The 25038-nt window shown below is 41.6% G+C and overlaps 1 protein-coding gene across 1 annotated transcript in view; it reads left to right on the top strand.

Annotated features, from left to right (window-relative positions):
* Positions 1-25038, top strand: part of TESK2 (testis associated actin remodelling kinase 2) — a 129775-nt gene that overhangs the window by 30458 nt on the left and 74279 nt on the right. Inside the window, exon 5 of the mRNA XM_026455736.1 lies at positions 22337-22458. Coding sequence (XP_026311521.1) covers positions 22337-22458 — 122 coding nt within the window. The remainder of the gene's footprint in view (positions 1-22336; positions 22459-25038) is intronic.

Consider the following 25038-nt stretch of genomic DNA (forward strand, 5'->3'; position numbering starts at 1 on the left):
TGGGCAACAGAGTGAGACTCTGTCTAAAAAGAAAAAAAAAAAAAAAAGAATTTTGGCTGGGTGCAGTGGTTCACGCTTGTAATCTCAGCACTTTGGGAGGCTGAGGCAGAAGGATTGCTTGAGGCCAGGAGTTCAAGACCAGGCTAGGCAACATAGCAAGAGTCTGTGTCTATTAAAAAACAACAGGCGGGGCGTGATGGCTCACGCCTGTAATCTCAGCACACTGAGAGGCCAAGGCAGGCGGATCACCTGAGGTCTGGAGTTCGAGACCAGTCCGACCAACGTGGCGAATGGTGAAACCCCATCTCTACTAAAAATACAAAATTAGCCGGCCATGGTGGTAGGCACCTGTAATCCCAGTTACAGAGGAGGCTGAGGCAGGAGAATTGCTTAAACCCGGGAGGCGGAGGTTGCAGTGAGCCGAGATCATGCCATTGCACTCCAGCCTGGGCGATGGAGCGAGACTCTGTCTCAAAAAAGAAAGAAACAAACAAACAAAACTACAACAACAAAGCAATATTACCACAAATGTAGTGATTTAAAAGAACATATATTTATTGTATCTGTTTCTGTAGTTTAAGAGTCCACTGGATTACTGGATTGCCTTCTTCAAGGTCTCTCAAAGCTTATAGTGAAAGCGTCAGTCAGAGCTGCTCTCTTATGTGAAGTTCAGCTGGGGAAGGATCTGCTACTAACTTTATGTGGTTGTTGGAAGCATTCAGTTCCTTGCAGGTTGCTGAACTGAGGGCCTCAAGTTCTTGCTGAAGGCTGCCTTCAGTTCCTTGACATTATGGCTTTTTCTCTATGACAGCACACATGTGGCTGCCTGGTTCATTAAAGTCAGCAAACGAGAGTGTCAGGATCTCACTCTGTGGCCTGCAGTGGTGCAAATATATATATATATATATATTTTGAGACCAAGTCTTGCTCTGTCACCCAGGCTGGAGTGCAGTAGTGCGATCTTGGCTCACTGCAGCCTCTGCCTCCCAGGTTTAAGTGATTCTCCTGCCTCAGCCTCCTGGGTAGCTGGGAATACAAGCACACACCACCACGCCCAGCTAATTTTTAAATATTTTTAGTAGAGGTGGGGTTTTGCCATGTTGGCCAGGCTAGTCTTGAACTCTTGGCCTCAAGTGATCCACCTGCCTTGACCTCCCAAAGTGCTGGGATTATAGGCATGAGCCACTGCGCCCAGCTCCTGGCCCCACTGTTTTTTAGATGTGATTTTATTTTTGATGATTATATGAAATGAGATGCCTTGTTTTCTTACCATTATATTTTTCATAGCATGATTGATCATTCCCTTCTTTGTCCCTTCTGTATGTTTTATACAGACTTTTATTGGAGCAATGATACCTTTTTTTGGGGGGCCTTGGCCAGGTGTGGTGGCTCATACCTTAATCCCAAAACTTTGGGAGGCAGAGCGGGGCAGATCACGTGAGGCCAAGAGTCTGAGCTCAGCCTGGCCAACGTGGTGAATCCCCGTCTCTACAAAAAGTACAAAAGTTAGCCAGGTGTACTGGTGCATGTCTGTAATTCCAGCTACTCCGGAAGCTGAGGAATGGGAATCACTTGAGGCAGAGATTGCAGTGAGCCAAGATCATGCCACTGCACTCCAGTGCAGGTGATCTAGTGATACTCTGTCTCAAAAAAAAAAAAAAAAAAAAAGTTGGTGGGGGGGCACTTGCTTTGTTGCCCAGGCTGGAGTGCAGTGGCACAGTTTTAGCTCACTGTAACCTGGAACTCCTGGGCTCAAGTGATCCTCCTGCCTCAGCCTTTTGAATGGCTAGGACTACAGGCATGTGCCACCAGCATGCCTGGCTAAGTTTTAAATTTTTTTGAGAGATGAGGTCTTACTATGCTGCCTAGGCTTGTCTTGAACTCCTGGGCTAAAGCAGTTCTCCTGTCTCAGCTTCCTGAGTAGCTGGGACTACAGGTGTATGCTACCATGCCTGGCTAGGTTTGAGTCTTGACTCTACCACTTACAAACTTTTTGACCTTTCTGTGCCTCTGTTTCCTTATCTGCAAAGTGAGGATTGTAATAATACCTACCTTTAGAGTTGTTGAGAAAATATAATGAACTAGTATATGTAAAACATTAGAATAATGTTATAAATAATTCACCCTATTTAAGGGCTAGTTATTTCTGTTATACAGGTAGCTAATATCTATGGAGCTATTTCTTTGAGCTGGGTATTGTATTAAGAACATGTGTACATTTTCTTGCATAGTATCTATAACAATCTTGTAAGTAGTTACACTTTCATTTCATAAATGAGAAAACTGAGGTTCAAAGATGTATAAATTAAAAGAGCTAGTATCTGCCATCTGCTTGATACTGAAAAATTGATTCATTGGCGTTCATGGTTACACATTTATTATTTAGTGCATATGCAGTTTGTCATGCAAACTGTAAATTTCTTGCAGTGTTGTAACAGTTGTGGTTTAAGGAAAGTAAGAGGAACATTTTAATAAGTGAATGTTATTTTGTTTTGGGATATTTTATTTTTGTGCTTGGATGTGTAAAGGTTTTATATTTTCTGTTGGGGAGCTTTGTCTGAGAGCTTAGATACTGGATCTCAAAATGCTGGTGCTTCTGCAGTGGCCTCAGTGTCACAACTGTATTAAAAACTGACTAATTATTTAATCTTCCAAACAGTAACTTATGAAATTGTCTAGAGAGTGAATCTTTTCTCTTTTAAATGTGATTATTGTCTGAATCTAAAATACTTAAGGATTTTCCTCAAATTATCACTGTCTTATTTCATGGTTGTGTTTGTTTCTCTATAAGCCTTTCTGAGACCTCACTAAAAGTTTTCATCAAACCAAATACTACATATTCTCATTTATAAGTGGGAACTAAATGGTGAGAACACATGGACACATAGAGGGGAAGAACAAACAATGGGGCCTATCGTAGAGTGGAGGATGGGTGGAGGGAGAGGATCAGGGAAAATAACTAATGGGTTAATACCTAGGTGATGGAATAATCTGGGCAACAAACCCTCATGATACAAGTTTACAAATGTAACAAATCTGCAGGTGTACCCCGATCTTAAAACTTAAAAAAGTGTCTTCAACGGTGTGTGATATTATTTTAACAAGATGCAGTGCTTGTATTTTTTTTTTTTTTTTTTTTGAGACAGAGTCTTACTCTGTTGCTGAGGCTGGAGTACAGTAGCACCGTGTCGGCTAACTGCAACCTCCGTTTCCTGGGATCAAGCAATTCTGCTGTCTCAGCCTCCCAAGTAGCTGGGATTACAGGTGCCCACCACCATGCCTGGCTAGTTTTTGTATTTTTAGTAGAGATTGGATTTCACCATGTTGTCCAGGGTTGTATCCAACTCCTGACCTCAGGTGATCCACCTGCCTCAGCCTCCCAAAGTGCTGGGATTACAGGTGTGAGCTACTGTGCCCGGCCAGTGCTTCTATGTTTTAATAACTACTCTATCAGAAAATAGTTTAGCTCTATAGTCATGGAAATATGTAAAGCAACTTTTGTTAAGATGGCTAAGAACTGGGCAGTAAGGATGATGTGAGATGGTAGATGTTCTACTTGAAGGTAAAAGTTAGGAGAAAGCCTATTAGGTATTTCTGACATACCAGTTTTCAGAGTGTTTGCTCTAACTGAGATGTCAGTATATACTAAGACTATTTGGGGGACAAAAATTAAATGCTCCCAAAAAGACTACTTGGGAGTATTGAGAACCATCCCCAAACCCAATATCTATGAACAACATGTATGTGTGTCTGTAACCAAGAAGGTTTGCTTGTCTGTCTCGTATCAAACCAGCCAGTTCAGAATTTAACTGTTCCAGGTAGTCAGAGAGTTAAGGTAACCTTCAAAATCTAGAAAAAGTATTTTATAAAATTCAACATCCCTTTATGATAAAAACTCTCAACAGACTAGTCATAGACAAAATATACCTCAACATAATAAAGGCCATATATGACAAATCCACATCTAATATCATACTGATAGGGAAAAGCTGTGAAAGCCTTTTCTCTGAAAACTGGAACAAGGATGCTCACTTTCACCACTCCTATTTAGGATAGTACTGGAAGTCCTAGCTGCAACAGTGAGGCAAGAGAAAGAAAGAAAAGCCATCCAAATGGGAAAAGAGGAAGTCAAATCATTCCTCTTTGCAGATGAAATGATGTTATATCTAGAAAAACCTAAAGATTCCACCAAAATCTTTTAGATCTGATAAATTCAGTAAAGTCACAGGATTCAAAATTCAATGCACAAAAATCAACATTTCTATACACCACTAATTAGCTGAAAAAGAAATCTAGAAGGCAATCCCAATTACAATAGAACTGCAAAAAATATCATAAAATACCTAGGAATAAATGTAACCAAGAAGGTGAAAGATCCTGCAAGAAAAACTACAAAACACTAATGAAAGCAATTGAAGAGGACGCAAACAAATAGAAAGATATCTCATGCTCATGGATTGGAAGAATTACTATTGTTAAAATGAGCATGCTACCCAAAAACAATCTACAGATTCAGTGAAATCCCTATCAAGATACCAATGTTGGGTCAGGTGCAGTGGCTCACTCCTGTAATCCCAGCATTTTGGGAGGCCAAGGTGGGTGGATTGAGGCCAGGAGTTTAAGACCAGCTTCGCCAACATGGTGAAACCCTATCTCTACTAAAAATACGAATATTAGCCAGGCATGGTGGCACATGCCTGTAGTTCCAACTACTTGGAAAACTGAGGTGGGAGGATGGCTTGAGTCTGGGAGGCAGAGGTTGCAGTGAGATCGTGCCACTACACTACAGCCTGGGTGACAGAGACTGTCTCAAAAAAAAAAAAAAAAAGATACTAATGCTGCACTCCAGCCTGGGTGACAGAGACTCTGTCTCAAAAATAAATAAATAAATAAATAAATAAACAAACAAACAAACAAATAAATAAAAGATACTAATGTTGTCTGGGCGCAGTGGCTCACCCCTGTAATCCCAGCACTTTGGGAGGCCAAGGTGGGAGGATCACCTGAGGTCAGGAGTTCGAGACCAGCCTGACCAAAATGGAGAAAACCTGTCTCTACTAAAAATACAAAATTAGCTGTGTGTGGTGGCACATGCCTGTAATCCCAGCTACTCGGGAGGTGAGGTAGGAGAATCGCTTGAACATGGAAGGTGGAGGTTGTGGTGAGCCAAGATTGGGCCATTGCACTCCAGCCTGGGCAACAAGAGTGAAACTCCTTCTCAAAAAAAAAAAAAAAGCCAGGCGCGGTGGCTCACTCCTGTAATCCCAGCACTTTGGGAGGCCGAAGTGGGAGGATTTTCTGAGGTCAGGAGTTTGCAACCAGCCTGGCCAACATGGTGAAGCGCCATCTCTACTAAAAATACAAAAATTAGCCAGGCATGGTGGTGCATGCCTGTAAACCCAGCTACTCGGGAGGCTAAGGCAGGAGAATCGCTTGAGCCCGGGAGGCGGAGGTTGCAGTGAGCCAAGATCATGCCACTGCACTCCAGCCTGGGCGACAGAGTGCATCTCCCCCCCCAAAAATAAATAAGATACCAATGTCATTTTTCACAGAAATAGAAAAAGCAATCCAAAAATTTGTATGGAACCAAAAAAGAGCCCAAATAGCCAAAGCAGTCCTGAACAAAAAGAACAAAGCTGGAGGCATCTTACTACCTGACTTCAAAATATATTACAAGGCTATACTAACCACAACAGCATGGTATTGGTATAAATCAGACACACAGACCGGTGGAGCAGAATAAATACACGTGTTTACAGCCAGCTGATTTTAAACAAAGGCACCAAGAGCATACATTGGGGACAAGACACTTTCTTGAATAAATGGTGCTGAGAACATGGTATATTCTATATGCAGAAGAATGAAACTGGATCTCCATCTCTTACCATATACAAAATTCAAATCCAGTCATGCCAGTACACTCCAGCCTGGGCAACAGAATGAGACTCTGTTTCAAAATAATAATAATAATAATAATAATAATAATAATAAAATAAAACCAAGATAATTTAAAGACTTAAATGTAAAACCCCAAACTACAAAACTGCCAGAAGAAAACATAGGGGTTTCAGCATGTTATTCTGGGTCTTAAAAATAATAATTAAAAAAAGAATACTGGGCAACATAGTGAGACCTTGTCTCTACCAAAAAAAAAAAAAAAAGAATTAGGCCACAGTGGCTTACACCTATAATCCCAGTACTTTGGGAGTCTAAGGCAGGAGGATCATGTGAGCCCAGGAGCTCGAGATGAGTGTGGATAATATAGTGAGACCCCATCTTTAGAAAAAAAAAAAAAATTTGGCTGAGTGCAGTAGCCCATGCCTGTAATCCCAGCACTTTGGGAAGCTAAGGCAGGCAGATTGCCTGAGCTCAGGAGTTTGAAACTAGCCTGGCCAACATGGTGAAACCCTGTCTTTGCAAACAATACAAAAAAATTAGCTGGGTGTGGTGGCATGTGCCTGTAGTCCCAACTACCTGGGAGAATGAGGTGGGAGGATTGCTTGAGCCCAGGAGGTTGAGACTGCAGTGAGCTGTGATCACACCACTGCACTCCAGCCTGGGTAACAGAGTGAGACCCTGACTCAAAAAAATAAAAAATTAGCCAGCCACGGTGGTGCACACCTGTAGTCCCAGCCTGGGGAGGCTGAAGTGAGAGGATTTCTTGAGCCTAGGAGTTCAAGATTGCAGTGAATTATGATTAAGCCACTGCACTCCAGCCTGGGCAAGAGAGAAAGACCTTGTCTCAAGAAAAGAAAAGAAAAGAAAAAAAAAAAAAAAAAGAAAGAAAACAGAGGAAACGCTTCAAGACATTGGTCTAGGCAAAGATTTTATGGCAAAGACCTCAAAAGCATAGGCAGCAAAACCAAAAATCGACAAATGGGTCTATATTAGACTAAAAAACTTCAGCACAGCAAAGGAAACAATAGAGTGAAGAGACAACCTTTTGAATGGGAGTAAATACTGGTAAACTCTTCATCCAAAAAGGGGCTAATATTCGGAATATACAAGGAACTCAAACAACTCAACCGTAAAAAATAAAAAACCATCTCTCCCCACCCTGATAATCCCATTTAAAAATGAGCAAAGGACATGCACACAAATTTCTTGAAAGAAAACATAGGAATGGTCAACAGGTATATGAAAAATGCTCAACGTCATAAAAATTGCTAATCAGGGAAATGCAAATCAATACAATGAGATAGTATCTTACCACATTTAGAATGGCTACCATCAAAAAGACAAAAAAGACAAAAAAACCCCATCTCTACAAAAAAAAAAAATTAGCTGGATGTGGTGGTGCACACCTGTAGTTCAAGCTACTTGAGAGGCTTAGGCAGGAGGATTGCTTGAGCCCAGACTGATGCTTCAGTGAGCTGTGATCGTGCCTCTGCACCCCAGCCTGGCAATAGAGCAAGACCCTGTCTTAGACAAACAAACAAACAAACAGGCCAGACATGGTGGCCAGTGCCTATAATCTCAACACTTTGGGAGATCAACGCAGATTGCTTGAGCTCAGGAGTTCGAGACCAGCCTGGGCAACATGGTGAAACCTCGTCTCTACCAAAAATACAAAAATTAACTGGGTGTGGTGGCACATTCCTGTAGTCCCAGCTACTCGGGAGGCTGAGGCAGGAGGATCCCTAGAGCCAGGAGTTTGAGGCTGCAGTAAGCTATGATCATACCACTGCACTCCAGCCTGGGAGACAGAGTGAGACCGCATCTCAAAAACAACAACAACAACAACAAACCCCAAAACCCAAAAAATGAACAAACAAAAACAAACCAGATCTGATGAGGATATGGCATAAAGGGAAGCTTATACTCTTGGGGGGAGTGTAAATTAGTATGTTCACTATGGAAAACAGTATGGAGTTTTCTCAAAAAAGTAAAAATAGAACTACTGTATGATCCAGCAATCTCATTAGCGGATATTTATCTAAAGGAAGGGAAATCAATATACCAAAGGTATACTTGCATCTCCATGTTTATTGCAACACTATTCACAATAGCAAATCTATGAAATCAACCTAAGCATTCAATGATGGATGAGTGGAAAAAGAAAATGTGGTGTAAATACACAATGGATCACTATTTGGACATAAAAATGTATGAAATCCTGTCATTTTCAGCAATATAGATGGAACTGGAGGTTGTTGTGTTAAGTAAAATAAGCCAAGCACAGAGAGACTAATATTGCCTGTTCTCAACTTATATGTGAGAACTAAAATAGTTGATCTCATAGAGGTAAAGAGTAGAATGATAGTTACCAGAGGCTGGAAAGGGTGCGTGGGATAGAGAAAGTTGGTTAATAGGTGCAAACATATAGTTGGACAGAAAGTGTAAGTTATAGGCTGGGCACAGTGGCTCATGCCTGTAATCCCAGCACTTTGGGAGGCCAAGGAGGGCGGATCACTTGAGGCGAGGAGTTCCAGACCAGCCTGGCCAATATATGGCAAAACCCTGTCTCTACTGAAAATACAAAAAAAAAAAAAAAAAAAAAAATTAGCTGAGCAAGGTGGGTACGTGCCGGTAGTCCCAGCTACTTGGGAGGCTGAGGTATGAGAATTGCTTGAACCCAGGAGGTGGAGGTTGCAGTGAGCTGAGATTGCACCACTGCAACCAGCCTGGGTGACAGAGTGAGACTCAGTCTTAAAAAAAAAAAAAAAAAGAAAAAGAAAAAAGAGGCTGGGCGCGGTGGCTCATGCATGTAATCCTAGCACTTTGGAAGGCCAAGGCGGGCAGATTGCCTGAGCTCAGGAGTTTGAGACCAGCCTGGGCAACACAGTGAAATTCTGTCTCTACTAAATTACAAAAAATTAGCTGGGTGTGGTGGCGTGTGCCTGTTGTCCCAGCTACTCGGGATGCTGAGGCAGAAGAATTGCTTGAACCTGGGAGGTGAAGGTTGCGGTGAGCCGAGATCACGCCACTGCACTCTAGCCTGGGTGACAGAGCAAGACTCCATCTCCAATAAATAAATAAATAAATGAATTTTTAAAAAGTTACAATATTCAATAGGAGAATAGGGTGACTATCATTAATAATGTATTATATATTTCTAAGTAGTTAGAAGAGTGGACTTGAAATGTTCCTAACACATATAAATGATAAATACTCAGCCTAGTGTAGTGGCTCACACCTGTAATCCTAGCACTTTGGAAGGCCGAGGCAGGAGGATCACTTAATGCCAGATGTTCAAGACCAGCCTGGGCAACAAAGCAAGATCCTGTCTCTACAGAAATAAAAATAGTCAGGTGTAGTGGTGCATGCTTGTAGTCCCAGCTACTTAGGAAGCTGAGGTGGGAGGATTGCTTGAGCCTGGGAGGTCAAGGTCACAGTGAGCCATGATTGCACCACTCCAGCCTAGGCAAATGAAATCCTGTCTTAAAAAAAAAGAAATGGCGGCTGGGCACCGTGGCTCAAGCCTGTAATCCCAGCACTTTGGGAGGCCAAGACGGGCAGATCACGAGGTCAGGAGATCGAGACCATCCTGGCTAACACGGTGAAACCCTGTCTCTACTAAAAATACAAAAAACTAGCTGGGCGAGGTGGCGGGTGCCTGTAGTCTCAGCTACTTGGGAGGCTGAGGCAGGAGAATGGCGTAAACCCGGGAGGCAGAGCTTGCAGTGAGCTGAGATCCGGCCACTGCACTCCAGTCCCGGCGACAGAGCAAGACTCCGCCTCAAAAAAAAAAAAAAAAAAAAAAAAAAAAAGAAATGGCAAATACTCAAGGTGAGGGAAACCCAAAATACCCTAACTTGATCACTGCACATTCTATGCATGTAACAAAATATCATGTGTACTCTATAAATATATGCAAATATTTTATGTCAATTAAAAAATAAGGTTAAGAAAGGACAAACATAGGGAAAATGATGAATTGTACAATATTACTCTGACATAAAGTCATTGTTATTGAGAGCATTTTTAACTATCAGAAAATGTTTTGAATGTCAGAAACAGTCAAGGAAAAGACTGAATAGAGAAGACTAGAGTAATAGGAACTGAACCTTGAGTCTCTCTATTTGGGGGAAGGTGTAGAGAAGAAAGAAAAGAAATATAATACAACATCTGTCCAGTTCATACTTAAATGAAGCAAAATAGTTAGAGAGATGAGCCACAGTCAGAGATAGGTTCCTAAAGATGAAGAAAGTTGCCAAATCTCCCAAACATATATTCCAAGGGGCTGAAACCATATTGCAGGAATTTACAAAAGCGAATAAAGAGGGAAAGCAACTTACCTCCCCACCTCTTACGACCCTTTTAAAAAGATTTTGGCATTGAAAAGCCTGGGACGAAAAGGATTGTAACAGTTCAGTGCTTCTTGGCGCTCTGCACCTTGGAAATGGTCTTCATTGCATATCCTTATTACTTCTCAAACTACTTCTTGCTAAATTTCCTATTATTTTTCCTGTTGCATTCATCTGGTTTTGTAACCCCTTTGAGGTACAGGGGTTTCAGAGACAAAGCTTTCCTGGGAAGATTCAGTGTTTTGGGGGTGTGAATTGATGTGTTTGAAATGAGACCTTCCTCATTTGTATCACATGTGTATTTAAGGTTCACACAAAACAGTGTGTTTTTGGTCAGTTTCAGTATATTTTGCATTTGCTCCAGAGCTGATGAGGTAAGTATTTCTTTTTTGTTGTTTTAATTTTTGTGGGTACAATATTAGGTATATATATTTGTGGGGGTACATGAGTTGTTTTGATATAGGCATGTAATGCATGATAATCACATCATGGAAAATGGGGTACCCATCCCCTCAATTTATAACACAAAAGGGTTATAAACGATACAATTCGTCCTTTCTATTTTTGTGTACCCAGGCTGTAGTGCAGTGGCGTGATCTCGGCTCACTGCAGCTTCAACCTCTCGGGCTCAAGTGATCCTCCCATCTCAGCCTCCCAAGTATCTGGGACCACAGGCATGTGCCATCATGCCTGGGTAATGTTTTTCGTATTTTTTGTAGAGATGGGGTTTCATCATGTTTCCCAGGCTGACCTTGAACTCTTGGGTTTAAGTGATCCTCCTGTCTCAGCCTCCCAGAGTGCTGGGATTACAGGCATGAGCTACTGTGCCTTGCCCTAAAAGTCTTTTTTTTTTTTTTTTTGAGACGGAGTCTCGCTCTGTGGCCCAGGCTGGGGTGCAGTGGCCGGATCTCAGCTCACTGCAAGCTCCGCCTCCCGGGTTCACGCCATTCTCCTGCCTCAGTCTCCCGAGTAGCTGGGACTACAGGCGCCCGCCACCTCGCCCAGCTAGTTTTTTGTATTTTTTAGTAGAGACAGGGTTTCACCGTGTTAGCCAGGATGGTCTTGATCTCCTGACGTCGTGATCTGCCCGTAGACGGCCTCCGAAAGTGCTGGGATTACAGGCTTGAGCCACCGCGCCCGGCCGCCCTAAAAATCTTTTATTTTCTGGTTCTTGCTTTCCATGCTAGACTCATCACAAACTTGCAATTCCTTTACATGTAGCCACTAGGCCTTGAGCCAAATCCAGTTTCTCACCATTCCTTAGAATATCTCATGCTGTTATTCCTTTGAGCCTCTGCACATGCTTTTACACCTGCTCAGTATGCCCTTTCCTTGCTTGTTCCATTTGACAAACTCTCTCTTATTCTTTAAGAAAACTGGGCCAGGCGTGATGGCTCACGCTTGTAATCTCAGCACTTTGGGAGGCCGAGGAGGGCAGATCACAAGGTCAGGAGATCAAGACCATCTTGGCTAACACAGTGAAACCCCGTCTCTACTAAAAATACAAAAAAATTAGCTGGGCATGGTGGTGGGTGCCTGTAGTCACAGCTACTCAGGCGGCTGAGGCAGGAGAATGGCATGAACCCGGGAAGGTGGAGGTTGCAGTGAATTGAGATGGCACCACTGCACTCCAGCCTGGGTGACAGAGCGAGACTCCATCTCAAAAAAGAAAGAAAGAAAGAAAGAGAGAGAGAGAGAGAGAGGGAGAGAGAGAGAGAGAGAGAGGGAGAGAGAGAGAGAGAGAAAGAAAGAGAGAAAGAAAGAAAGAAAGAAAGAGAAAACCAAAGGATGACTTCCTCTGGGAATACTTCTCTGACCCCTTTGACTGGTAGCCCAGTAAAAGGTTGAGTATCCCTTATCCAAAAACTGGGAACCAGAGTGTTTTGGATTTTGGAAAATTTTTTTTGAATATTTGCATTATACTTACTGGTTGAGCATCCCTAATAACTACTCTTGATGCACGCATCATGTCTTTGTTCCAGACTATAATAAGGGAGAAGGAAAAAGTACAATTTCTTCAAGAAATTAATAGCATCCCCAGAAATTCCATGTAGCAATTCCCACTTGCATCTTTTTTTTTTTTTTTTTTTTTTGAGATGGAGTCTTGCTCTGTTGCCCAGGCTAGAGTGCAGTGGCACAATCTTGGCTCACTGCAACCTCCGCCTCCCAGGTTCAAGCAATTCTTCTGCCTCAGCCTCCTGAGTAGCGGGGACTACAGGCACATGCCAACATGCCTGGCTAATTCTTTTGTATTTTTAGTAGAGACGGAGTTTCACCATATTAACCACGATGGTCTCGATTTCCTGACCTCGTGATCCGCCCACCTCAGCCTCCCAAAGTGCTGGGATTACAGGCATGAGCCACTGTCGGCCTCTTGCATCTTCTTACTTGCAGTATGTTACATGGACTCTCCTAGTTGCAAGGAAGATTGTCAGGTTGGTTTTCTTTCAGTCACAAAAAAGAAGAAAATTGGTGTTGGGTAAATAGTTAGTATTGTTTAATCTGCTTACTTTTCAGTAAATGGGTTCTAGGCCATAAGCTCAATTTTTGTACAGGAAGTGTAAGTCACTGGAGGATTATCTCCAGAATTTTTTGAGTGATTCTGCCTTATAAAATTGTAGCTTTTTACACTAACTACAAATATAATGCAATCTATATTTCTCTCTGTCCATATATTAGTAGCAAGTGAGATGTAACCCACATTTCTGTCCAGCCATATTCTTGGGGGCTTGGTTCAAGCCTTTTATAAAACCACACATGAAATGTCTCCAAAGAGGAAGCAAAAAGATGCAACCCTTGCCAGTGACTTGTCAGCCACCACAAACCCAAAAGTCATGTGCCATGCTACAGTACAAAGTAACCCTAGCTCTCTTATCATCAAGTGCTCTCTCACAGCAGAAACTAACCCTTGGTACCCTAAGGCAAAGATATCAGAGAGATCAAAGGCAAAAGAGAGCAGAGCTCAGACCTGAGAGAGCTTTACTCACAACTCTATTTTTTCTGTTTGGTTGTTTTAGATAGGGTCTCACTGTGTTGCCCAGGCTGGAGTGCAGTGTCTTGATCATGGCTCACTGTAGCCTTGATCTCCTGGGCCCAAGCGATCCTCCCACCTCAGCCTCCTGAGCAGTTGCGACCACAGGTGCGCATCACCACACCCAGCTAATTTTTGTATTTTTTTGTAGAGATGGGTTTTACCATGTTGACCAGGCTATCTCGAACTCCTGGGTTTAAGCAGTCTACCTGCCTCGGCCTCCTGAAGTGTTGGGATTACAGCTGTAAGCCACCATACCCATCTTCACAACTCTTTAGGCTCCATGAGAAGACAGAGATTCTCCTCCAAAAGGGGGTTAGCAGAGCCTTTCTGTGTTCCTGCAAGGGTCTCAGGGTCTTCAGCAGTCTCCTTGAGGTCCCTTTGTGGTCACCAGATCTGTTAAAGGACATAATTAGAATAAATATAGTTTAAAGATTATAGTTGTCTTTACTGCTATTCTAGAGTCCAGCAACTCTTCATTTCCTGAAATAGAGTAAGTGTACCAATGAGCTGAGCGGAAGAATTTGGCTTTATAGTCAGAGAAGGGCTTAAAAAAGCAGAAGCAAAGACCTGAAAGTATACTATTAGCCCTTTAAAAGTTCTTATAACGCAAAGGCAGGGATATAAAACAACAGAAAAGTAACTGATTTGTTAGTATCAACTTACTTCAGGCTACTTCTTTTGTGTAAGAGTTAAAGCGGAGGGACTTTAGTTATGCCAATTGAAAATTGAAGCTGGCCAGTTTGGGTGATTGATTGTTATCTCTCTTTCCTGATTTCTTGGAAAGTCAGATAACAACTCAGTGGAACAACTTAGTAGAACTTTAGCATGGGTAACTCTGTTTTCATTTTTAGTCTTGTCGAAGCATAGTGCAGGAACTCAATCCAAAACTGTTATGGCCTCCTATAATTTTTGTTTAGTAGCATTTTGATAAATTTTGTCATATATACTTTTAAAAAATACCTGCCTTTGAGGAAGGATTAGAGCAAACATGCCAATTTTGTTATTGAAATGTTCCATATCCTTACTAATTTCTTGTCTTCTTGAGCTTTGAGGTTTAAAAAAATTTTTTTAAATATTTTTTTTAGATGGAGTCACGCTGTGTTGTCCAGGCTGGAGTGCAATGGCATGATGTCAGCTCATTGCAACCTCTGCCTCCCAGGTTTAAGCGCTTCTTCTGCCTCAGCCTCCCAGGTAGCTGGGACTACAGGTGCATACCACCACGCCTGGCTAATTTTGCATTTTTAAGAGACGGGGTTTCACCATATTGGCCAGGCTGGTCTTGCACTCCTGACCTCGTGATCCGCCTGCCTCGACCTCTCAAAGTGCTAGGATTACAGGCAAGAACCACTGCACCTGGCGAGCTTTCAGTTTTTGAGAGATGTGTTAGAATGTCTCATATTTTATGAGCCTTGATCTCCTGGGCTCAAGTGATCCTCCCACCTCAGCCTCCTGAGTAGCTGTGACCACAGGTGCGCATCACCACACCCAGCTAATTTTTGTAGAGATGGGTTTTACCATGTTGACCAGGCTATCTCGAACTCCTGGGCTTAAGCAGTCTACCTGCCTCAGCCTCCCGAAGTGTTGGGATTACAGCTGTAAGATTTAGGGGCCGATGCAGGCAGATCACAAGGTCAGGAGATTGAGATCATCCTGGCTAACACGGTGAAACCCCGTCTCTACTAAAAATACAAAAATTTAGCCAGGCATGGTGGCACGTGCCTATAGTCTCAGCTACTCAGGAGGCTGAGGCAGGAGAATGGCTGAACCCGGGAGGCGGAGCTTGCAGTGAGCCAAGATCATGCCACTGCACTCCAGCCTGGGCAACAGAGTGAGACTCTTGTCTCAAAAAAAAAAAAAAAAAAAAAAAAAAATCGCGGATTTAGAGCTGGGTGCAGTGGCTCGTTCCTGGCCGAGGCAGGCAGGCTGCTTGAGCCCAGGAGTTTGAGACCAGCCTGGTTAACATGATGAAACCCTGTCTCTAAAAAATATATATAAAAATTAGCTGGGCATGGTGGTGCATACGTGTGGTCCCAGCTTCTCAAGTGGCTGAGGTGGGAGGATTGCTTGTTCCCAGGAAGGGGAGGCTGCAGTGAGCTGAGGTCATGCCACTGCACTCAAGCATGGGTGACAGAGCGAGACCCTGTTAAAAAATAAATAAAAATAAAGATTATAGATTTGTCACATGTGCCTTACATTGTCAGTTTTTGTTTTCTGTATTACAAGACCATGTATTATAAGACCATGCTGTGAGACACATACAAGATCATGAGTATTATCCCTTGGTAGAATGATTTTTATGCAATGTTCACAGTGCTTTTTTTCTTGAATCAGTTAGTCTGACTGTATCAGGCTCAATATTCTTTGCATAGTTTGTATTCAAATTGTGTCTCTGCCATTTACTAGATGTATGATCTTGAGAAAGATTTAATCTCTCGGTGCCTCAGTTTCCATGGCTGTAAAAGGAGGTTATTTAGCGATACTTGCTTCACAGAATTATCTTGAAGATTAAATAAGTTAATATGTATAAAGCAGTTACACAGCAGTACCTAGTATGTAGCAAATGCTGTAAATGTTAGCTATGTTATTGCTGTTTCATAACTGCGTGTGATGGTGGGGACATCTTTTTTAAACTTTTATTTTTATGGGTACATAGTAGACAATATTTATGGGGTACATGAGATATTTTGATACAGCCATACAGTGTGTAATAATCACATCGGGGTAAATGGGATATCCATCACCTTAAGCATTTATCATTTCTTTGTGTTGCAAACATTCCAATTATACTCTTAGTTATTTTAAAATGTACAATTAAATTATTGTTGAATGTAATCACCCTGTTGTACTAAATCTTCATTCTATCTAACTATATTTTTGTACCCATTAACTGCTCCCACTCCCCCACACCCTGCACTACCCTTCCCAGCCTCTATTAACCATCATTCTACTCTATCTCCATGAGTTCAATTGTTTTATTTGAGCTCCCACAAATAAATAAGAACATGTGAAGTTTGTCTTTCTATGTCTGGATTATTTAACTGAACATAATGCCCTCAAGGTCCACCCATGTTGTTGCAAATGACAGGTTCTAATCCTTTTTTATGACTGAATAGTACTCCATTGTGTGTATGTACCACATTTTCTTTATCCATTTGTTTGTTTATAGACACTTAGGTTGCATCCAAATCTTGGCTATTGTGAATAGAGCTGCAATAAACATGGAAGTGCAGATATCTATTTAACATACTGATTTCCCTTATTTTGGTATATACCCAGTAGTGGGATTGCTGGATCATATGGTAGCTCTATTCTTAGTTTTTTGAGGAATCTCCAAACTGTTTTCCATAGTGGCTATACTAATTTACATTCCTACCAACAGTGCATGAGGCTTCCCCCTTTCTCCACATCTTTGCAAGAATTCTCTTTTTTTTTTGAGGCAGAGTCTTGCTCTGTTGCCCAGCCTGGAGTGTAGTGGCATGGTCTTGGCTCACTGCAACCTCTGCCTCCCAGGTTCAAGTGATTCTCATGCCTCAGCCTCCCAAGTAGCTGGAATTACAGACGTGCACCACCATGCTCAGCTAATTTTTGTATTTTTAAGTAGAGATGGGGTTTCACACCATGTTGGCCAGGCTGGTCTCCAACTCCTGACCTCAGGTAATCCTCCACTTCAGCCTTTCAAAGTGCTAGGATTACAGGCATGAGCCACTGTGCCCAGCCTGCAAGAATTCTTTATTGCCCTTCTTTTGGATAAAAGCCATTTTAACTAGGGTGAGATGATATCTCACTGTAGTTTGAATTTGCATTTCTGTGATGATCAGTGATGTTGAATACCTTTACATATACCTGTTTGCCATTTGTATGTCTTCTTTTGAGAAATGTCTGTTCAGATCTTTTGCCTATTTAAAAAATCTGATTGTTAGATTTTTTTTTTTTCCTATAGAGTTGTTTGAGCTCCTTACATATTCTGGTTAGTAATCCTTTGTCAGATGGATATTTTGCAAATATTTCCTCCCATTCCATGGATTGACTCTTCACTTTGTTGATTGTTTCATTTGCTTTGCAGAAGCTTTTAACTGGATGTGATCCCATTTGTCTGTTTTTGCTTTGGTTGCCTGTGCTTTTGGAGTATTTTTGAGAAATCTTTTCCCAGACCAATGAGAGAGTTTCCCCCAATGTTTTCTTGTAGTAGTTTCATAGTTTGAGGTCTTAGATCGAAATCTTTAATCCATTTTGATTAGATTTTTGTATGAGGCTAGAGATAGGAGTCTAGTTTCATTCTTTTGCATATAGCTATACAGTTTTCCCAGCAATATTTATTGAAGAGACTTTCCTTTCCCCAGTGTATGTTCTTGGCACTTTTGTTGAAAATGAGTTTATTGTAGATTTATGGATTTGTTACTGGATTCTCTATTCTGTTCCATTGGTCTATGTTTCTGTTTTTATGCCAGTACCATGTTGTTTTGGTTACAATAGCTCTGTGGTATAATTTGAAGTCAGGTAAAGTGATTCCTCCAGTTTTTTTTTTTTTCTTTTTTTTTTTTTTTTTTTTTTTTTTTTTTGAGACAGAGTCTCAGCTCTGTCACCTAGGCTGGAGTGCAGTCGTGCAATCTCGGCTCACTGCAACCTCTGCCTCCCGGGTTCAAGCCATTCTCCTGCTTCAGCCTCCCTAGTAGCTGGGATTACAGGGTTGTGCCACCATGCTCAACTCATTTTTGTAGATCTCTACAATGAAAGTGATAAAAAAAAAAAGCTGGACCAGGTGCGGTAGCCTCCCAAAGTGCTGGGATTACAGGCGTGAGCTACCGCACCTGGCCCAGCTTTTTTTCTTTTCCTTAGGATGGCTTTGGCAATTCTGGGTCTTTGTGATTCCATAGAAAGTTTAATATTTGAATAGTATGGAAATTTTTAAAATACTGATTCTTCCAATTCATGAACATGGAATATCTTTCCATTTTTTTGGTATCTTTTTTAGTTTCTTGCATCAATGTTTTATAACTTTCATTGTAGAGATCTTTTTTATTTGTTTGTTTTTGAGACAGTCTTGCTGTGTCACCCAGGCTGAAGTACAGTGGCATGATCACAGCTCACTGCAGCCTGGACCCTCGGCTTCCCACTTCAGCTTCCCAACTAGCTGGGACCACAGGCTTGAGCCACTAAGCCCAGTTAATTTTTTTTTTTTTTGTATTTTTTGTAGAGATAGTGTCTCACTATGTTGCCCAGGCTGGTCTCGAACTCCTGGACTGAAGTAATCCTCCTGCCTTGGCCTCCCAAAGTATTGGGATTATAGGCGTGAACCACTGTGTCTGGCCTTTTAGAGATCTTTTACTTCATTGGCTAACTTAATTTCTAGGTATTTAATTTTATTTGGAGCTACTATAAATTGGATTACTTTTTGGTTTCTTTTTCAGATTGTTTGCTCTTGGCATATAGAAATGCTACTGATTTTTGTATGTTGATTTTGTATGCTGTAACTTTTCTGAATTTATCAGTTCTAATAGTTTTTTTTAGTGTAGCCTTTAGGTTTTTCCAAGTACAAGATCATATCATCTGCAAACAAGAATAATTTGACTTCTTCCTTTCCAATTTGGATGCCCTTTATTTCTTTCTCTTGTCTGATTGCTCTAGCTCGGATATCCAGGACTATGTTGAATAACAGTGGTGAAAGTGGGCATCCTTTTTGTGTTCCATATCTCAGAGGAAAGGCTTTAAGTTTTTCTCCATTCAGTATGATACTAGCTTTGGGTCTGTCATATATGGCTTTTTGAGTTATGTTCCTTTTATACCTAGTTTTTTGAGGGTTTGTATCATGAAGAGATGTTGAATTTTATCAAATGCTTTTTCAGCATCAAATGAAATGATCATATGGTTTTTGTCCCTCATTCTGTTGATACAATGTATCACATTGATTGATTTACATATGTTGAACTATCCTTGCATCCCAGGGCTAAATCCCACTTGGTCAGGATGAATGATCTTTTCATGGGTTTTGCCATTTTGCTAAAATCTTAGTGTGACAGTTTTCAGATGATGGAAAAATAAGAAGAGTGACTTTCAGATGGAGAGTCCTTATTAAGACACAGATGTCTTCTGTAAATAGAGTTGGAAAAATACTGCCAGTGAGCTCTTTGTTTATAAATGTTTCTTTTAACTTACCCATGCAGGATCTGAAATGGAAAGCTACTTCTCTTTCATCAGTCAAGAGGTACATTACAACAGAATCATTGATGCACTGAGAAGAGAGCTGGGTTCCAAATCTCACTAGGAGAGATCTAGGAGAGGAGAGGCAGCCAGTGTTCTGCCTGCCTTAGTTTTCCGATCAGGGTTCCTGTGGCTCTTTGTGTTTTGGCCTGGCCTCCCCCTCAACAACCTTCCCTCTTCTGCCTGGCCACTCTGAAACATTGTTTCTTTGAATTCTAAGATAAGCTATGATGTCTGACCTGTATTAATAGCTATGATAAACTTACGGAGCTATTGTCATTTCAAGGAGTTTTCGGATATTGAAGAGTTTAAGTAAGTTGTCATGTTTTCTTTTAGAATTCCCATTTGATCAAGTATAGCATACTGAAAGGATACTCCTGAAGTCCATAGGATAATGACATTTTTGCATAGTAAAGTCCCCGTTGTGCAAGATATGAAATGAATTTTTTTTGGCCAGAAAGATCTTTGTGACTTCATGATTTTTCTACTGCCTCATTCATAATTCCTAAGCAGGAAACACATGTATCTCATTTTCACTTCTTTGAATCAGACAAAATGTTTTGTCTGGTGGTCTTAGTGTGCTACCAATGAGACCACATTCACAGGGTGAAAACAATCTTTTCTCAAGTAAATGTTATGGTTTATGAAACCTGTGGAATGTGCATTGAAATGATAAATAATATTTACACATGCACAATAGATTGAGTTCTATAGAGGGTGAATGCTTTTAGAAGTAGACTTTCCTCTGTGCATATGGGTAATAGTGTGAGTCGTGTGGCCCATGTTTGTTGTATTTAACTTGAGTGTGTTTAAATGATTATAAGGTGCTTTGGGTAGAGTTACTACAATATTAGCTACAAAAGGTTCACGGACTTCTTTCTATATTTAGCATGAAATTTTTTTTTCTAATAGTTTTTTTTTTTTTTTTTCTTGATACGGAGTCTCGCTCTGTTGCCCAGGCTAGAGTGCAGTGGTACAATCTTGGTGCACTGCAGGCTCCACCTCCCGGGTTCACGCCATTCTCCAGGCCCAGCCCCCCGAGTAGCTGAGACTATAGGCACCCGCCACCACGCCTGGCTAATTTTTTGTGGTTTTAGTAGAAATGGGGTTTCACTGTGTTAGCCAGACTGTTCTCAATCTCCTGACCTCGTGATCTGCCCGCCTCAGTCTCCCAAAGTGCTGAGATTACAGGCGTGAGCCACCGCGCCTGGCCTATAGATATATTTTTATGGTACTTGGGGGAGACTTTGAGTATGTGGGTTTAGCATCTTATAAAGACAGTTTTATTAAGTGTTATATAAGGCTCATGCATATATCTTCTTTTTGCACACTTAGAATGCCACAGAAGGGACTCTTTTCTGTTGGTGTCTTAAGACTCACCAAGGTCAGCCATGAGGAATCAGCCTAAAATTTTTCCCTCATTTTTTTTCCTAAGGTATTAAAAACAGGCTGGGCGCGGTGGCTCACACCTGTAATCCCAGCACTGTGAGAGGCTGAGGCTGGTGGATCACGATGTCAGGAGTTCGAGACCAACCTGGCCAACATGGTGAAACCCTGTCTCTACTAAAAATACAAAAATTAGCCAGGCACAGTGGCAGGCACTTGTAATCCCAGCTACTTGGGAGGCTGAGGCAGGAGAATCACTTGAATCCGGGAGGTGGAGGTTGCAGTGAGCTGAGATCGCGCCATTGCACTCTAGCCTGGGTGACAAAGCAAGACTCTGTCTCAAAAAAAAAAAAAAAAAAAAAACAGACATGATTGGCTGGGCATGGTGGCTCACACTTGTAATCCCAGCACTTTGGAAGGCCGAGGCAGGCGGATCACCTGAGGTCAAGAGTTTGAGACCAGCCTGGCCAACATGGTGAAACCCTGCATCTGCTAAAAATACAAAAATTAGCCGGGTGTGTTGGCACATGCCTGTAATCCCAGCTACTCAGGAGGCTGAGGCAGGAGAATCACTTGAGCCCAGGAGGCGAGGTTGCAGTGAGCCGAGATTGTGCCGCTACACTCCAGTCTGGGTGACACAGTGAGACCCTGTCTCAAAGAAAAACAACAGCAGCAACAAACCAGACATGATTTCTTTTATTTATTTCTTTCTTTATTCTTTATTTCTTCTAAAAAAAAAAAAGAAAAAATGGGATACATGTGCAGAACGTGCAGTTTTGTGCCATGGTGGTTTGCTGCACCTATTGACTAAGTTCTAAGTTCCCTTCCTTTAGCCGCCCCCCCCCAACAGGCCCTGGTGCGTGTTGTTCCCCTCTCTCTGTCCATGTGTTCTCAATGTTCAACGCCCACTTATGAGTGAAAACATGCGGTGTTGGTTTTCTGTTCCTGTGTTAATTTGCTGAGGATGATGGCTTCCAGCTTCATGGTACCCAGGAGTTAATGGGTACAAAAATATAGTTAGATAGAATGAATAAGATTTAGTACAACAGGGTGATTACACTCAACAATAATTTAATTGTACATTTTAAAATAACTAACAGTATAATTGGAATGTTTGCAACACAAAGAAATGATAAATGCTTGAGGTGATGGATATCCCATTTATCCCTTCCCTGCAAAGGACATGACCTCATTCCTTTTTATGGCTACATAGTTTTCCATGGTGTATATCAGACATGATTTATTGAGATGTTATTAACATTGTTTTTCTGGCCAACTCGATGTGAAATAATACTGGTCTTGGGTAGAATAATTCGTCTTCATTCATGGAAGTGATGCTTTAATGTAATTAGATGTATATTTTATCTAAAGTGGCACAAAAATATCTTGGCATATTGTACATTTGGAGATGTTGACCTCATATATAGCTGTTGCCCTTGACCCTCTTTTCTTATTCTATTTAATATTCTAGGTACGACACCGAGCTTCTGGTCAGGTGATGGCTCTTAAGATGAACACGTTGAGCAGTAACCGGGCAAACATGCTGAAAGAAGTACAGCTCATGAATAGACTCTCCCATCCCAACATCCTTAGGTAATGGCTTTTTCTTCCTTCTGATCAGCGAGAAAACTGAAACATTGGAGGCTTGCTGGAATAGCACTAATAGCAAAAAAAGGAGGGATTCAGGATTTATCATGCTGAATCTGTCTTGCTGGGGTTTAGTGGTATTCTAGGTCGTTTTCTACCCATCGAGACTTCATTTATCGGTAATTGCAACTTCCTCTGTCTGTCAAGTTGCTTTACTCTCATTAGAACAGTTGTTTTCTATTGCTGACTGGTAATTTATCAAAGAAGAGAGATTGTTATTTAATTTTCCTGATTACTTTATGGGAAATTGTAATTAAATCAGTGAGTGACAATAAAAGTAAAATTACGCCCTCAAGTTATCTATCCTAAACTTTTAGCACTCACTTGAGAGGACACATTTTGCCTTTGAGAATTATTATTATTTTTTTGAGATAGGGTGTTACTGTCACCCAGGCTGGAGTATAGTGGCATGATCATGGTTCAACGCAGCCTCGACCTCCAGGGCCCAATTGATCTTGCCCACCTCAGACTCCTGAGCAGCTGGAACTACAGGTGTGCCACCACATCCAGCTAAATTTCACATTTTTTGTAAAGTCAGAGTTCCGCCATGTTGTCCAGGCTGGTCTCAAATTCCTGGGCTCAAGCAATTTATCCTCCTTGGCCTCCCAAAGTGGAGAATTATTTTTATAAGTTTATATAATTGTCACTTTTTAATAATCTGTATCAGAATCTTTCTTGCTTTAATTATTTTGATATTTTAGTCAGGCAAGTATATTTTCTTTTTTAAAAAAAATTTGGCTGGGCTTGATGGCTCACGCCTGTAATCCCAGCACTTTCTGAGGTGGGCGGATTGTGAGGTCAGGAGATCGAGACCATTCTGACTAACGCGGTGAAACCACATTTCTACTAAAAATACACACAAAAAAATTAGGCGGGCGTGGTGGCACGTGCCTGTAGTCCCAGCTACTCGGGAGGCTGAGGCAGGAGAATTGCTTGAACCCGGGAGGTGGAGGTTCCCTCTGGGAACCGAGTACAGTGAGCCAAGATTGCGCCACTGCACTCCAGCCAGGGCGACAGAGCGAGACTCCGTCTCAAAAAAAAACAAAAAAGAAATTTTATTTGGCCAGGTATGATGGCTCATGCCTGTAATCTCAGTACTTTGGGAGGCCAAGGTGGGTGGATCCCATGAGCCCAGGAGTTTAAGACCAGCCTGGGCAACATGGTGAAACCCTATCTCTACAAACAACAACAGCAACAACAAACAACCAAAAAAATTAGCCAGGTATAGTGGCATGTGCCTGTAGTTTCAGCTACTCAGGAGGCTGAGATGGGAGGATCTCTTGAGCCCATGAGTTCACAGCTGCAGTGATCCATGATTGCAACACCACTCCAGCCTGAGTGACAGAGTGAGACCCTGTCTTAAAAACAAAAATTATTTTATTAAAAAAAAGACTTTGTTTTAATAAGACAAGGTCTCACTGTGTTATTCAGGCTGGGATTACAGGTGTGATCCACCATACCTGGCCAAGTGTATTTTCAAAGGAGACCAAATAAGACAATTTAATTCAATGTATATTTAGTTAGGGTTTATGTGCAGGATGCTTTGAAAAGTTTAAAGTGCTATTTACTTAAGGTCATTTATTGCTAATTTTTATATGTTTATATTGGGCTAGAGAGAACTCATATGGCTTAAGTATGACTTACATGTTTGGTCAATGGTATTAAATTATAGAATTAAATTATACTGCTTACTTGAAACTTTTTATCTTTATATAGAATTATTGGCTTCCTAGTCTACCTCAAAAATATTCAGCCAGTATTTTTATTGTGGTGACTTTCTTTCAAATTTATAAGTCAAAATAACACTTTTTTTTTTTTTTTTTTTTGAGACGTAGTTTCGCTCTTGTCACCCAGGCTGGAGTGCAATGGCTCGATCTCAGCTCACTGCAACCTCCACCTCCCAGGTTCAAGTGATTCTCCTGCCTCAGCCTCCCAAGTAGCTGGGATTATAGGCGCTCGCCGTCATGCCCAGCTAATTGTTGTATTTTTGGTAGAGACGGGGTTTTACCGTGTTGGCCAGGCTTGTCTTGAACTCCTGACCTCAGGTGATCCACCTGCTTCGGCCTCCCAAAGTGCTGGGATTACAGGTGTGAGCCACCGCACCTGGCCAGATTAACACATTTTTTGAGCATATGTCTGGTGATATATTCAGACATCAGAAAGGTATCAAGATATATATAAAATGGAGTATCTGCTAGCAAGGAATTTATACTTGCTCTACTTACATTGATGGAAAGAGAACTAATAAATTAACTAAGACACCACCATTTGAGTAGAATAAACTCTTTTTTTTTTTTTTTTTTGAGACAGAGTCTCGCTCTGTCGCCCAGGCTGGAGTGCAGTGGCGCGATCTCGGCTCACTGCAAGCTCCACCTCCCGGGTTCACGCCATTCTCCTGCCTCAGCCTCCCGAGTAGCTGGGACTACAGGCGTCTGCCACCACGCCCGGCTAGTTTTTCATATTTTTTAGTAGAGACGGGGTTTCACTGTGTTAGCTAGGATGGTTTCGATCTCCTGACCTCGTGAT

Source organism: Piliocolobus tephrosceles, chromosome 1 (genome assembly GCF_002776525.5).
Source record: "Piliocolobus tephrosceles isolate RC106 chromosome 1, ASM277652v3, whole genome shotgun sequence".
Lineage (NCBI taxonomy): Eukaryota > Metazoa > Chordata > Mammalia > Primates > Cercopithecidae > Piliocolobus > Piliocolobus tephrosceles.